The sequence below is a fragment of the Cnephaeus nilssonii genome (genome assembly GCF_951640355.1).
Source record: "Cnephaeus nilssonii genome assembly, chromosome: 1".
Classification (NCBI taxonomy): domain Eukaryota; kingdom Metazoa; phylum Chordata; class Mammalia; order Chiroptera; family Vespertilionidae; genus Cnephaeus; species Cnephaeus nilssonii.
In genome coordinates, this window is record NC_137072.1 from 23,993,024 (window position 1) to 24,010,191 (window position 17,168).

General features: G+C 36.6%; 1 protein-coding gene across 1 annotated transcript in view; it reads right to left on the minus strand.

The window, feature by feature from the left end:
* MALRD1 (MAM and LDL receptor class A domain containing 1) overlaps positions 1-17,168 on the minus strand; it is a gene marked incomplete at both ends in the record, with an annotated part of 625,033 nt that overhangs the window by 397,859 nt on the left and 210,006 nt on the right. Inside the window, 2 exons of the mRNA XM_079776420.1 lie at positions 13,514-13,676; positions 15,911-16,087. Of these exons, the coding sequence (XP_079632546.1) occupies positions 13,514-13,676; positions 15,911-16,087 (340 nt within the window). The remainder of the gene's footprint in view (positions 1-13,513; positions 13,677-15,910; positions 16,088-17,168) is intronic.

The following is a 17,168-nucleotide window of genomic DNA, read 5'->3' on the forward strand; positions in this document are numbered from 1 at the left end:
ATTAAGTGATCACTTAAACTTCAACTTGTTCTCAAAATGTAATGCTATTTACAAAAAATACATATGATATAGTATAGAATCATAAACTAAAAGATACAGACATACACATATATGATAATAATAACATCAAAAGAAGAGTGGAGACATTAATAGGGGCCTTAAATAAAACAAGGATCAAAAATGCATTCCATAAGTTTCACAGTCACTGACATTAGATTATGAACTGAAAAGCATAAAAACTAATATAATTCAGAGCTCAAGAAAACACAAAATAAACCAATCCTATCTAATAAAAGAGTAATATGCAAATTGATCGTCACTCCAAGACACAAGATGGCCGCCCCATGTGGCCAAATATGGCTGTCCCCATGTGGACACAAGATGGCCACCACAAGATGGCTGGCAGGGGAGGGCAGTTGGGGGGGAAACAGGCCTGCAGGGGAGGGCAGTTGAGAAGGGGGAGGCCTGAAGTGGAGGACAGTTGGGGGGGACCTAGGCCTGCAGTGGAGGGCAGTTGGAGGGGGACCAGGCCTGCAGTGGAGGGCAGCTGGGGGGGACCCAGGCCTGTAGGTGAGGGCAGTTGGGGGGGACCAGGCCTGCAGTAGAGGGCAGTTGGGGGGGATCCAGGCCTGCAGGGGAGGACAGTTGGGGGGTACCCAGGCCTGCAGGGGACGGCAGTTGGGAGCAACCAGGCCTGTAGGGGAGGACAGTTAGGAGTGACCAGGCTGACAGGGGAGGGCAGTTAGGGGCAATCAGGCCAGCCGGGGAGCAGTTAGGCGTCAATCAGGCTGGCAGTGGAGTGGTTAGGGGGTGATCAGGCTGGCAGGCAGAAGCGGTTATGGGCAATCAGGCAGAGGCAGGTGAGCAGTTAGGAGCCAGGCCAGCAGTCCTGGATTGTGAGAGGGATGTCCAACCGCCCGTTTAGGCCCGATCCCACTGGGCCTAAACAGGCGGTCGGACATCCCTCAAGGGGTTCCAGATTGGAGAGGGTGCAGGCTGGGCTGAGGGACAACCCCTCCCCCTGTGCACAAATTTCGTGCACTGGGCCTCTAGTGTTTCAATAAAATTATATCATGTGCTCATATAGACTAAAAACTAATTGTTCACAAATATTTTCATAAGGAATAAACAAGGTGTAATTTAATTAATCATTTATTCAGTCACTTTAAAAGGGCTATTTTATTTAGCAAATACTGGTATACATCAATAAATCAGTACATGTATAACCAATAAGATAATTAACTGCATCTTTTATAAACCTATTGTAATTTATCATGACATCATAATGCTGGGTATTTTCAAATATCAGCCAGGTTTTTCTATTGAGCATATGTTTAAAACCAATTCTTATTAATACTAAAATCTTGAAAGGAAAAATCAATAAAAGCTCCAAATAATATTAAATTATTCCTGAAAGATTTGTCCACAAGATGATGAAGACTTCTATATTTATCTCTATTGAAAAAAACCATGCCAAACCTGCTTGTTCCTTACATAAAACACTTAAGTGGGAAAGTCAGACTCCAATTCACCAAGTTACAAACTATAAAGCATTTCAGAACAACAAATAGCTAGAAATTAAAAAGGACTGTGATTATAGAAAAGGAAATAGTTACCTTTGGGGGAAAAGTTATAAAAAAGAGTCCAGTCTTGTGAACACATACCCAAGAAGTTGGTAAAGGTGAAAAAGCTATTAAAGTTAGAAGACCATCTCTCAGAGGCATCCCTGTATGAGAATCAGGGCAAGAAATAGAACTTGTGTTTTTGGGTTATTCACACGAGACCTGAATTTCAGTATCTTTTTTAAAAAATGTATATATTTTATTGATTTTTTACAGAGAGGAAGGGAGAGGGATAGAGAGTTAGAAACATCGATGAGAGAGAAACATCGATCAGCTGCCTCCTGCACACCCCCTACTGGGGATGTGCCCGCAACCAAGGTACATGCCCTTGACCGGAATCGAACCTGGGACCTTTCAGTCCGCAGGCCAATGCTCTATCCACCGAGCCACATGGTTTCGGCTTCAGTATCTTTTATCAGTGTCTCCAAGTAATTCCAATGTGCTGCCAATTTTGAGAACCAGCTCTTGACTAAACAAATGCATCCTCTAAGTGTGGTTCCCAAACTAGCAGCATCAGCATCACCTGAGAACTTGTTAAAAATGTAAATTCTAGGGTTCCCCCACACCTACCTAGTCAGACATTGTGCAGTGAACCTAAGATTTATGTGTTTCACAAGTTCTCCAGGTAATTTTGAGAACCACTAAACTAAAACAATCCTCAGCAAAGCAATATGAGTTCACCTTGATTGGCTTATATCAACAAAATCTCAATTTTTAGGAGATTAAGAAAGAAGGCAAGAAAGGCTTGGGGCTTTGAACATTTCTTGGTTTTCTCTCCTGGTTGTCATCACTAGCACATCACCTATCTCTTCTCCCTTTTCTTCAAAATTATTTGTAGAGTACCAGTTTTCTGTCTCTCCATCTCCTGTGGCATAAAATTGCAATCAAGTCATGTCAAATCTTTCAAATGCTTGGCTTTTAAGTAAGAGAGATTCACAAGAAGATGGAGGATAGTGTTAAAGAGCACAGACATTAGCATCTGTGAGATCTGGATTTACAGTTTTCCATCTCTCAAGCTCACTAAGTAGAGTGCCCATAGGCAAGCATCCTTAAGCCTTTGTTTGCTCACTTGTAATTAACTTGAAGATAATTATACCACCCCCAAAAGTTCACTGGGAGGACTTGACATGATTGCATGAAAGGCATCTACACCAAACCCATCACATAATAAACACTCATTAGGACTGCTTTCATTTATAGAATGCTTCATTATATGAAAGCAACTACCGTTCTTTTATCAGGCCTCCTTGTTAGTTTTGTGTAGTCAGAGGACATGCAGGAGAACACATACCTACTTAAATATCAGAAGTTAATGTAAATTTGACATTTCCCTGATTTTCATTAACAGCATTCACTTGACTGTTTTGATATTGTTCTTTGAAATAGTAAAATTAAAGGTAGGTTTTAAATATAAAAATAGACATAATTTATCTTTATTCTACTTAAAGCTTACTACTAATAAATAAATCACCTGAAGTCTTCAGAGAAAAATTATTTAAAAAATAAATAATTGAATTAACATTAATATCTTTCTTTAGCTCATACATTTAGATTATGAATTGGTATGCACATAATTTGTGTTAGTACCTATTATATGCAAGACTATGCATGATTTTTAACACATACATTTCATGTATTTTTAGAAATACTTTTAAAATAAACACTATGTTGAGAGATATGTATCCATTCATGCATGAAGACATAATAGTTATTCTATGATCTTCATTATTGCTAAACCCTAACTACAATCTTCCATCCTTTTGTTACATGCCCTTAAAACTGATCAAAAATATAAACAAACAAAAATAACCCCACAATTTTTAGTCTGATCTGCCTATCAACCTTGATAACTAAGGCAAAACTACCCTTCTGAGATAATAATGTCATGAAGAACTTGAGGAATATTAGTTCTAAATATCAACCTTACTGGAAAAAAACATGATATTAAGGAACTATATTTTGAATTTCATTATACCTGCAGTTCTAAAAGGTGGACTTTGTAAGATCAATGTAAATAGTACTTAGGAGAAAGTACTGTGCTAGACAGGATTATTAATAAAATCTACCTCTGCTCCTACTTTATGGTTTAATTTGAATATCACATATACTCTTAGGAATAATTCACGTTTTTAGAGTCAGAGACATTTGGATAGCTGCATTAAAGTCATATCATTCTGTAAACAAATGTCTTCAAAATACAAGCATCACATTTAAACAAAATTCTTCATGCCATAAAGAAATAGCAATCTTTCTTTATGCATATTTCTATGCCTACTCAGTGAGTAGACAACAAACGTAGGAGATAATAGAGCCTTCTTTTCTGCTCTATTAAGCTCACTTTATACTTGTATACTGAGCCTCATATAGACCTCATTCATTTTGTTCAATTTATTTTAGTATCTCAAAATCCACAAAAAATTTTAAGTGCAAGTTAGTGAATTTTTTTGAAACAGAAGTTTAAAAAACAACTTTTATGGTAATCCTTACTGATTAAAAATATTACAATAAATTAGTAATGCTTATAATGAAGATTAAAATGTCAAATAGAAAATGAAACTAAATCAAGCAGGTACAGGCAAATAAATATTTCTATTAGAATACAATTAAGAAGTCTGAATGCAGATTATAGTAAGAGATGCATTTAGCTAACTAGGAAGACACTTTATAAAGCCATCTAAAAAAACAACAACACACAAACATTTTTCAGTCACTTTTCTTAGCATTGGAATTTAGGGAAAAAATTCAGATCAGTGGATTCTATGAGACTAATATCTTAGTAGGAGAAAGAAAATACACCCAGATGGATATATACAGAAAACAATTGATGGAATTAATGTTAAATATCTGAAAAGTGAAGACAGTCATAAAGAATATTATTGAAACAAATAATAGCTCCAAAGTAAAAAAAAAAAATGTCCTTTACATCTCCACCTCCCTACCCTGCACTTGATATAGCTTACTTGACAAACATTCTAAAGTGTAAATGATACAATTTTCTTCCTGGAATCTTGATCACAGCCATATATTTGTTCCACCATCCCTAGTAACTTCTAGTCAAGGTTCTCATCTGATTTAATTCTGCTATAAATACTCCGTGCCCTTAAACCTTAATATAATGGCATTGCTTTTTGGAAATCTGTAATGTTATTTTTTAGACATATCCTGCTCATATTTTGTTACACTATCTTTCACTGCCTTCAAAGATGTGATGCCAACCTCAGAAACAAAAGTTACTTTTACTCCTTTCCTAAAGTGATAACTTGTTTTCATCTTTTCTAAATGGCAACCCGGTATTTTTGTGAATTTCTATATTCCCTTTCAGAGACCCATTCTGTTCCCTTTATGCCTGATAATAATTCACAGTGTACTATGGTAAGTGTATGTTACAAACAGAGCAGAAAATTCTTCTTTAGTACTCTAGAGAAGCAATCATTCATGATAAATGGTAAAATAATAATAATTATAATAATGGAATTGCCTCTATTAATTTCCAGCTTACGGTCCAGGGAGGACATTTACATGATAAGGACTTCAGTTTTTCAGAGATTCTATTTCTCTCTAGTTCATGTCAATAAACCCACCTCAATTATTTCAGCTAATTTTCTTCCAGCTTTTTTCCCCCAATCCTGTCTACACTCATGTACCAGATTTAATTTTAATTCACTTCTATTATCTTATGATTCATTTGTATAAAAAACCTGAAATGATTCCTGTGTGCCCCAACTGTCACCCCCCGCAATTGCCAATATTAAACTCCTCGGCATAGTATTCCAGGCTCTCTGCAATTTGACTCAACATTTTCTTCTACTGGTCATCTTAGCCACACTGTAAGGACTACACATTCAGAGTTTGTATTATGAGACATGCACTTTGATGGTTGTTTTGCATGCATTTTCTTGCTTGTGACTGACAGTAACCATATTACATATATACTCTTGTGCCCATTTTTTCAGATGATGAAACTAAAATGCAGTTTACACCATCACCTAGGTCCACACAGCTAATGAATGCTGGATCTGGGTTAAATCTAGTGTTATTTGATTTCAGGATTTGTGCACTATCGTAGGCTAAATAATGGTCTCCTAGATACCAGATTCTAGTCCCTAGAACCTTGTAATACCTATTACATTATATGGCAAAGCCTATGCAGATGTGATTAAACTGACAATCTGAGATTGCGTGATTAACCTGAATAATCTGGAAGAATGATAAATAGAATCAAAAGTGTTGTTGCTTTTTTATAATAGTAAGGCAGAGGGAGATTTGACAGAGATGGAAGAGGCAATGTGACCATGGAGGCAAAGAGTAGATTGATGTGACCACAGACCAAGGAATGAGACAATCACTAGAAACTTCAAGAGGCGAGAAATAGATTCTCCACTAGAGAGGGAGGAGCCCTGCCAATACCCTGGTGTGGGCACAGTGATACAGATTTCATACCTGTGGCTTCCAGACCTGGGAGAAAATCATTTTCTGTTGTTTAAAGCCACCAAGTTTGTGATGTATTTTTTTTTTTTTTACAGTAGACATAACACACTAATACAGGCACTGAACTCTGCTCTACACTGCAGCCTAGAGGACAACCCTTGGTTCCCAAATCAGAATCAGTTTGAGAAAGAATTAGAGAGTAATGGCCAAAGGTCTGGGTTCAAAGACATGACTTCCAAGTCTGTAGTGGCCTGAATAGGACATTCAAACAACCCAAAACTAAAGGAAATGAGGTACCTCAGAGGCTGGGAATATTCTTAAAACACAAGGCATGAAATGAGAGTTGGAGAAGCATCAAAGAAGACTTAGGCCAAAAGTAGCACTAAGTACTTATTTTAGTTTCCCTTAGTTTTCATATAGTAAAAGAAAAACTGGTGATTGAACATGGTAGGGTTAATCCCACAAGATGGAGATAAGTGATTATGTCTGAGGGAGAAATGCCCATGTATCAGCAAGCTAGTAAGACAAGTTTGATGAATATAGTCACATGGATTCACATTGGAAGAATTGGTATTGTTAAAATGCCCATACTACCCATATTTTATGCAACTCCTATCAAAATTCCAATGGCATTAACAGAAATAGGAAAAACAATATTAAAATTTTATAGAAAAAAAAATACTCCAAATAGCCAAAGCAATTTTGAGAAAGAAGAACAAAGCTGGAAGCACCATGCTTCCTGATTTCCAACCATATTATAAAGCTATAGCATTAAAAACAGTATGGTACTGGCATAAAAACAGAAACACAGATCAATGGATCCGAATAGAGAGCTCAGAAATAAACCCATGTTTATATGATCAACTAATGTTTCATAAGGGGGGGCAAGTATATTCAAGGGGGAGAGAACAGTCTCTTCAATACATGGTGTTGAGAAAAGGATATTCACATGCAAAAGAGTGAAATCAGGTCCTTATACTACTCACAAAAATTAACTCAAAATGAACTAAAGCCATGAACATAGGAACTGATCCTTTAAAATTCCTAGAAGAAAACACAGACAAAAATCTCCTTGATATTGATCTTGGTAAATATTATTTGGCTGTGACATCAAAAGCACAATCAACAAAATAAAAAATTAAGAAGTGAGTCTACATCAATCTAAAATAGTTTCTCTACAACAAAAGAAAATATCAACAAAATGAAAGAGAAACTTGCAGACCATATTTCTGATAAGGGGTTAATATCCAAATTATATAAGGAACTCCTGGGCAAAGAACCCAAATAGACATTTTTTCCAAAGAAGGTATTCAAATGGCCAACAGATACATGCAACTGTGCTTAATATCACTAATCATCAGGGAAATGAAAACAAAAAACACGGTGAGGTATCACCTCACACCACTAAGAATGGCTATTATCAAGATGGTAAGTAATAAAAGTTGGGGAGGAAGTAGAGAAAAGAAAACTTTTACATTGTTGGGGGAAATGTAACTTGGTATAGTCATTATGAAAATAGTGTGAAGGCTCTTTAAAAAACTACCATATGAGCCATCAATCCCATTTTTGGGCATATTTCTGAAGGAAATGAAATCAGTATCTAAAAAGATATCTGTGCCTCCATCTATATTCATTGCAGTATTATTTACAACTAGAGGCCCTTTGCACAAAGATTCGTGCAATAGGCCTTCCTTCCGCTGGCTGCCAGCACTGGTTTTCCTCCGGCACCCAGGACCCAGGCCTTCGCTCTGGCCACTGCCTTCAGTGTTCACTCCGGCCAGAGCCTTCAGTCTTCTCCGCTCCGGCCGCAGCCCCACTCCTGTAGCTCCCTCTGCTCCCCACCCTCCCCCTCATAGCAGGTGTCCCGCCCCACCCGGCCATTCTGTGCCTACATATGCAAATTAACCCACTATCTTTGTTGGGTTAATTTGCATTCTCACTCCTGATTGGCTGGTGGGCGTCGTGGAGGTATGTCAATTTGCATATTTCTCTTTTCTTAGTGTAGATAGCAAACATATATAAAGTATTAACATTTCCATCAATGAATAGATGAAGAAAATGTTATACATACATATATTCAACTATAAATTAGAAACACCTGCCAGTTGCAATGTAATAGATGAAACTTGAGGGCATTATTCTAAATGAAATAAGTCAAACAGAGAAAGACAAATACTGCATGATCTCACTTATGTATGGAATTTATAAAAGCCAAACTATAGAAATAGATGGGAGAATTGCGGTTGCCAGGGGCAGGAGGGAGAGAAAATTGAGGAAATAGTTATCAGATAATTTCTATATGATATACAGACTTTTGACTATAGTCAACAATATGGTATACTAGAAAGTTGCTAAGAGAGTAGATCTTAAATGTTCTCACCACACACACACACACACACACACACACACACACACACATACACACACACAGTAACTATGTGAGGTGATGGAAATGTTAACAAACTTTATTGTAGTAATAGTTTTACAATATATACATATGCCAAATCATTGTGTCATATACCTTAAACTTATACAATGTTATATTTCATTTATATCTCAATTAATCTGGGGAAAATATCACTCTGGGAAAAATAATAATAAAAACTTATCAAGAATACAATTGGTAGACATAACTGTACAACCTAAGAATTCTGAGATGTAAAAATATGATAAAAAGTAAGAAAAGGCTAATAAAAAATGGGTAAAATCATTGCAACATTCAATGATGAAAAAAACCTCCCTCAATGCTTTAAAAGATCTTATAAATCAATAAGAAAAACACACACACAAGCACTAGAAACTGAAAACCAAGTAAATAGCACAAATAGAAAACACACATATACACATCCTCCCACCCTCCTCTCCCACCCCCGCCCCCCCACACAGAAATACTCCTGGACCAGGCACAAAGAAAAAAAATAGGTTACCCTCCTTAGTATTACAAAAATGAAAAATATACAGTTAGCTGCTACTTTAACCTGTCAACTGAAAAATATGAAAAAATAATTAAATACTCAGTGTTTGGCAAGCATACCAAAAAATAGACACCATCATATGTGCTGTTTGCAAAATGATACATTTTTGGAGAGTAACTTAAAATTATAAATCAAATGTTTTAAAATGTAAATATTACTGAATATAAAAGTTCAACTCTGTATGTTCTTTTTTTACTTTCATGATATAATCTATAATGTGTACAAAGCTGTATATTATTCAGTAAAGACTGATTACATTTCTGTATAACCAAAAGCAACTCATAAATCAACTAGTGAGGAGATGAATTAGTGAATTATGGTGCATCCATTTCATGAAATATTATTGGCCCCTTAAAAAGTATAGGTAAAGAGTTGCTTATCAATTGTATATGAAATAAAAAGTGGATTAGAAACAATGTGGTTGAATTTGTTACCATAGTTAGCTAGATAAAGGAAAGAAGCCAAGAAAGTCAGACATGGTGAGCCAAAATGGCGCAGGAGGAGGTGCTTGACCATAGCCGGTCAGTCTCATCGGGGAAAGGGATCATGGGTGAGGGGTAGACCCATCAGAAGCCTGAAAAAGGTTGGGAAGTTGATTGACTGTTTTGGAAAAGCACCTGATTATAATCCCAGGTGAATAAAGAAGCTCTCTCTCTCTCTCTCTCTCTCTCTCTCTCTCTCTCTCTCTCTCTCTCTCTCTCTCTCTCTCTCTCTCCTGACCCACACTTGCCCTGTTGGTTCCTGTAACAGGTAACTATGCGGTCTAGTGGCCACCTAGGGCCCACAGCAGACTGCGTGGGCTCTAAGGTTTAATATCAGGAGAGACTCTGGACAATGGCCGTTGTTTGGACCTTGCTGAAGACAGGGTTGGCTTTTTCCATGGTGGGATGGAGGGAGATAAGACATTGAGAACTCAGGAAAAGAACTCCTTTGATTTTGCATCACAAATAAACCTTACCACAGCACAATCTCCCCTGTGTGGGTCTCTGTAATGCTTTTCTCACAATCCTGTGGAAGAGCCTGATTACAACCAACAACATTATGAATCTATTTGCATTAAAAATATATATGCATAAATATACAATGCTTTCATCATGGTAGAAGGATTTTGCTTGATGTTGTTTATCTTATCTACATATATAATATTTTTATGGTAAAAATAAATTTATTCTTTTGTGGTTAAAAAAAAAAAGGATTTTTGTAGAAATAAGAAAGTTAAGCCCTAATCGGTTTGGCTCAGTGGATAGAGCGTCGGCCTGTGGACTCAAGGGTCCCAGGTCCGATTCTGGTCAAGGGCATGTACTTTGGTTGCGGGCACATACCCAGTAGGGAGTGTGCAGGAGGCAGCTGATCGATGTTTCTCTCTCACCGATGTTTCTAACTCTCTATCCCTCTCCCTTCCTCTCTGTAAAAAATCAATAAAACATTAAAAAAAAGTTAAGAAATTCTTAAGGGAATCAGTATATGGTCTTTACCCATAGTATTATTTTAGTTTATTTGTATTATTCAAAAAAAATCCAAAGACAAAATCCCTTCAGGTGTTATTAAAGACAAATAGATAACCAAGATAGACATGTAGAAAAGATAAATTGTTACCTGACCCTCCACAGCAGACTTCTCTTTCATCGTGTAACACATTACTGAGCACTACACTTCTATTCATTTACTTGCTGCTACCATGTCTGATTAAGCTTTCTATTTCAAGATCAGATGTTCAGGAAATATATTCCTAACAGACAAATTGTATGCCTAGATGTAAGGCAACCTCTGCATCTTGTAGGCCATAAAGATCTTTTATTTAAATAATTGATGTATCTGCATAAATCATTATATCAGAAGATCATGTTGATGTTGCAAAATATTTCATTTGTGAGCTAGTATGTTAGTATTTTCAAGTCCTTGTCATAATGTAGGACTTAAATCTAATTTATCTTTACTTAATTAAAGAAATATGTTTTTCTCTAGATTTTGTATAACAATTCTGTGCATACAAATATATTTACTTCATTTTAATGTGGTTACAGAAAAAGCATATTTAAAAACTTATATAATGAAAATAAATGTTTATTTTTTAATGCAATTGTAACCATGAAATAAAAGTTATTATTTTATTACTAAGCTGATTTTTGGTAACATAACATAAAATCATATACAATATTATATTCTTAAAACCTGATCCTGAATAGCAAATATTCCATCTAAGCACATTATTTTAGGTATAGTTTACAAGTGTTATTTTCAGCAATGATTTCTCTTAACTTTCATGTTTTCAAGCCACTATAGTTAATTTTTAAAATTACTTAGAGAACAACCAAAGGACTTGTATGCATGCATATTAGCTTAACCAATGGACACAGACACTGGGGCGGTGGGGGCTTGCCCAGGGTGGGCATGGCTGAGGGGGGGGGGCGGTCAAGCAGGGAAAAAGGAGGCATATGTAAAACTTTAGACAATAAGTAAATAAAAAATAAAATTACTTATCAAGCGAAAATACACTGAAATAAAAATTAAAGAGGTTTAATTCACTAAATCAAAACAAATTATTAGTATATATGCAAATATAAAAATAGGTGCTTAACTCAAGGACAACATATAATAAAAGCAAATTTTGTTGTGCTTTAGAGGCAGTTATGCATTATATGCTGTCCTGAGACAACACTGCTAAAATGCCCCTTCCCACAGGTATTAAAACAGTTAAGAGAAAAGTACAATGGTTAATTTAGATTTTGGCTGTTTGCAGTTTTATTTTTATTTCAATACATTTTTTCAAAAGGCTGATATTTAACCATTACTCAAGATTTATAAAACTGAATCTTTTAGAAATTATGCTAGAAGAGTGATAAGGCATCTAAATTGGACTATAAAATATTATCTTCTTACCAGAGAAGGCTCTCAGAAAGCAATAATTCTGGTATTTAATGTCTAAGAGACTAAAGCATTGAAAATTGTTATTTTTGCAGAGCCGGACACGTTAAAATATTTTCAGTTTTACTGAAATTTTCTGCCACATTTATATATAGCACTTAGATACATTATTATATGCCTAGTTATAGCAAAGAGACAACTTGCATTATCTATGTGACTTCTACTTCATGATGTCAAGCCTAGACAAATCTATACTAATAAAAGGATAATATGCTAATTAGACCGGGAGACCTTCCAGATGTCCTTCCGGACAAAGCCATGGTGGCAGGGCTGAGGCAGAGGTGGTTAGGGGTGATCAGGCCAGGAGGGGAGGGCAGTTGGGGGTGAGCAGGCCGGCAGGCAGGTGAACCGTTGGGAGCCAGTGGTCCCAGATTGCGAGAGGGATGTCCAACATCCCCCAAGGGGTCCAAGATTAGAGAGGGTGCAAGCCAGGCTAAGGGACACCCCTTGCCCCCATGCACGAATTTCATGCACCAGGCCACTAGTGCATAATATAGAGAGGAATATATGTACAGTTGCCACAGTGAGAACTATAACTCATTTATACCTGAAAGATAATGATCAATGTTATACATAAAGAGAAAAATCTAAAAAAAAATACTTCTACTTTACAAATAAGCAAAATACGAAAGAAAATTGTGCTCATCTAATCAGTATTTTTAATGAGTGGCTCATATTCAAATGGTTTAACAACAATCTATAATCAATCCCTAAATTCCAAAATATTTAAAAATATCTTTTTTTTCCAGATAAAAATGAGATTGGTACATTTTATTTTGATCCAACGGAAATACAGGGGTCATTTTGATTAGAATTAGAGAAGAGAACACATAGGCAAAAGGTTTGAGAAAAAAATGTTGGGTATTATACAAAGAATGAGGCAATATAGAGGGTGTCTTGAAATTATGTGTCTTTTAGAATTACTCAGAGCAAAAAGTTTTCTCCAAAACTGTTTCTCAATTATAATAGTTACTTTAGAGCACACAAATTATATTTTATTTTTAAATGCAATTACCTTAGAAGAATGTTTTCATTTCATTGTTTGTCCTGAAACATTCTTTAAATTATTTAAAAAAATATATTTTTATTGATTTCAGAGAGTCAGGGAGAGGGAGAGAGAGATAGAAACATCAATGATGAGAGAGAATCATTGATGGCCTGCCTCCTGCACGCTCCACCGGGGATGGAGCCTGCAACCACAGCATGTGCCCAGACTGAGCATCGATCCGCCACCTCCTGATTCGTAGGTCGATGCTCAACCACTGAGCCATGCTAGCTGGCTACAATTTTTTAATTAATCATGAAAGATAATAATCAATGTTATACATATAAAGAAAAATCTAAGAAAAAAATACTTCTACTTTACAAATAAGCATTTTCTACTTTCTCAATTTTTAAAAAATTATATATGAAAGAATATACTTAAGCTCTCCCATTCTATAAATTAAACTTCCATTTTTTATAGCACTGGCCTAGGGTGAAGTGATGGGGCAGAAATTTGGGAACTGCTTTAACGATTAGTTCCTAAGACACATGTTCGAAATATAGTATGTTGTCACTTACTTTGTATGGTCCACTGAGGGCCGGTGGTTTTCTTCCCCATGATGAATACTGCTTCCATTACCAAGACCCCACCGGAATGTGTTTGAATCTTGAATTAAATTTTCAGGGATTGGCTGGTACCATTTACACAGGCTTCCTTTTTCAAAGCTGCAAACTTCCATTACTTGAATAGGAGGGAGCAAAGACAAGATCAGCTAATCAAAATAAATGTGTCAGTAAATGGTGATTTCTATCTGCATTACCACTTTCTTACTTTTGGTTTTTTTTAAATTATAATATAACTTTAACATAATTAAAATAATTAGGCAAATGAGTTGTGTAATTACTAGAAGAGTTTTAAATAAATCTTGTTTATTATATTCAAACTAGAGGCCCAGTGCATGAAATTTGTGCATGGGCGGGGGGGGGGGGGAGGGGTTCATCTCTCAGGCCAGACTGCACCCTTGCGGGGTGTCTGACTGCTGGTTTAGGGGATTGGGCCTAAACCAGCAGTCAGACATCCCTCTCGAAATCCAGGACGCTGCATGCACCAGTGACCATACTTTTTATACAGGTAAAAGGCATCTTGCTGTTGTATGGGCAGCTACATTTTTTTGCCCCGATTATAAAAAGTAGTACATAACATGATCCTTCTGAGGCAGTAGTACCATTTTCCCCATCTAATGGGTGGGAAAACTGAAGCAGAGAGAAGTTAAGCAATTGGCTTTGTCACATAGTTATAAGTGTCAGAATCAGGGCTGACCACAAAATGTGCAAGCCAGAGTCCATGCATGTCATCACTGCATCATCCTGTTTATTCAGTGTTAGAGTAGCCTTGCCAGGTTTTAATTTTTAAATCTAAGAGACTGTTCCCAATATATAGGGTAGGGTCCCTAGGCCTGGCTGGTGATCAGGGCCAACTGTGGGGTGACTGGCAGGCGGGGCGATCTTGGGGCCCCCGCTAGCACCCACCTTGGCTGGCTGCCTGGCACCATCCACTGGCCGGCCCCACCCCCCGATTGCCGCCACTGGTCACCTACCTCTCAGTGGGGAGGGGACAGATGCTCAAAGCATCTGCGTTGAGCGTCTGCCCCCTGGTGGTCAGTGCACATCATAGCCACCGGCTGTTCCACTGTTTGGTTGATTTGCATATTAGGGTTTTATTATATAGGATACGTATAGTAACTGAAATACTAGGAATAAAGAATCTGCCTTCATGAAGAAATGAGATTTTAATTAGCTCCTAAAGCAGCAACTTAAGCATTGCCAGTCTCTTCTAATATAACACATATGTTGCTTTCATGACCTCCAAGTTCTGATAAGCCTGTTCTTTTTCCACAGTAATATTAACAAAGCTAAACTTTAGCCCAGTCTCTGAACGGATTTTTTCAAATTTCAAACTAAAACTCAAAACAATAAGATTTAAAATAACTTTTACATTGGACCTCTTTGGTTAAAATTTTCAATGTTCTTATAATGACTATATTCTAATATTACACAAAATTACAAGTCCATTTTTTATTTTTTATCAATAATAATAAAACCATAATATGCTAGTTAGACCAGACAGCTGAACAACCTTCCGGATGTCATTCTGGACATCCTTCCCGATGAAGCCGCGGCAGCAGGGGCCAAGGTAGAGGTTAAGGGCAATCAGGCAGATAGGCAGAGGGGTTAGGGGCGATCAGGCAGGCAGGCAAGTGGTTAGGGGTGATCAGGCAGGAAGGTGAGCAGTTAGGGGCATCAGGTAGATAGGCAGAGTGGTTAGGGGTGATCAGGCAGGCTGGCAGGCAAGTGGTTAGGAGCCAGCGGAATTGGGCCTAAACCAGCAGTCAGACATCCCCTGAGGGGTCCTGGATTGTGAGAGGGTACAGGCCAGGCTGAGGGACACCCCCTGCATGAATTTCATGCACCAGGCCTCTAGTATTTAAATATGTTTCTATTGATTTTAAGAGAGAGAGGCAGAAGGAAAGGAGAGGAATAGAGAGATAGAAACATCAATGAGAGAAAAACATTGATAGATGCCATGACTGGGAATTGAACTGGTGAACTGATGACATCTTGGTTCAGCTGAGCAACAAGTCCTCTTTTTTTTTTTTAATACATAGGTTATGTATGAAAACTCTCTCTCTCTCTTTCTCTCTTTTTTTCTCTCTCTCTCTTCATGTGTCTGTCAATCTTGTATGTGCCCTGATCTAAAACATAAATTTAAAGACACCACTTTTTAAGCATGATAGAAGAATGTATGCTAATTCTTCTATTATAATTTTCTATACAAATAGCTTTTATATAAAGAAATGGCTCAAGACAGTTGAAAATTTCTAACTAGAACACTAGGCCATGCTACTTAGAGATTATGCTAGAATTTCCTTATGTGTTTTATGGCTACATTTAATTAAAAAATAATAATTTACTTACCACAAAATGATTCATCTGATTTGTCAGGGCAGTCATATCTAAAATCACATTTCTGGATTTCTTCCACACAGTGACCATTGGATCTGCAGACAAATTCATCGTCTGTACAGTTGTGTGGAGGTAATGTTACTGGAAATGAAGTTTCTGGTGGAGTTGGAAGGTCCACTGGCAAATTACCTGGATAAGAAAGAATATTCAGGTGTCATTTAGCAGATATTTCATTTTTTTACAGATGTTACACAATACACTTTTCTAACTATGCTTCACATTCAAAATAATAAAAATAAATTTGATAGTATTTGCTAATCTCCTGAAGTTCCTTATGTAAACATATAAGATGGGGTTCTTGGTCTTAGCAATGGCAAATAAGTCTGGATATATTTGATTATAAAAGCAGGAGAAGGTGCAGATGGAAATTACTGAAAAGCTATTCAGAGATCACTGAATAAATAGGAGGCCTAAGAACAGGGCTTAGAATATCAGCAGAAACCAAGGGAGTCCAGATTCTAGATTAGAAACTAGAGTCTAGGTCTGATTAAACCTTCTAGGCCACCATGTAAATGAACTTTGCTCTTCCACTGCTACAATGAATCTAATATCTCCTCATCTTTGTTTCACACATCCTCACATAATCAAGATTCAATGTTATAAAGAGACCCACACCAGAAGTATTCATCTAGAAGTATTTAAACAATTAAAGAAATAATTTCTGAAATTACAAAATTTAGAAGAAACTTATAGAAGTTAATTTGTATAGTAAATTATTTAATAAACATTTGTTAATAATATCCCTATGTCATGTATATAGAAGGTGCAATAGATTTAAAGTCAAATATACAATCACTGCAATAAAATAATTTATAGACTAGTGGATAAGAAAAATTTTTCATTACAGTCCCATAGCATAAGTTTATGATAAAGACTATCACTCACTTAGCTCATTTGCATATATACAAAAAATTTTTATAACATTACATCATTATGTCATTAAGTGTCTTAATATTGTGAGGTACTTAGAATAGTAACTGTATACCATGAGCAACATGTAGGTCCTTTTATTTTTTATTTTTTAAATTTATATTTATTGTTGAAAGGATTACAGATGTGCTACTTTTTTTCCCATTGAGCATCTCCACTCTGTAACCTCCCCCTCCCAGGCCTTCACCACCTTATTGTCTGTGTCCATGAGGTATACATATGTGTCTATAAATTCTCTGGTTAATCTCTCTCCCTCCATTCCCCCATCGCCACATTCCCT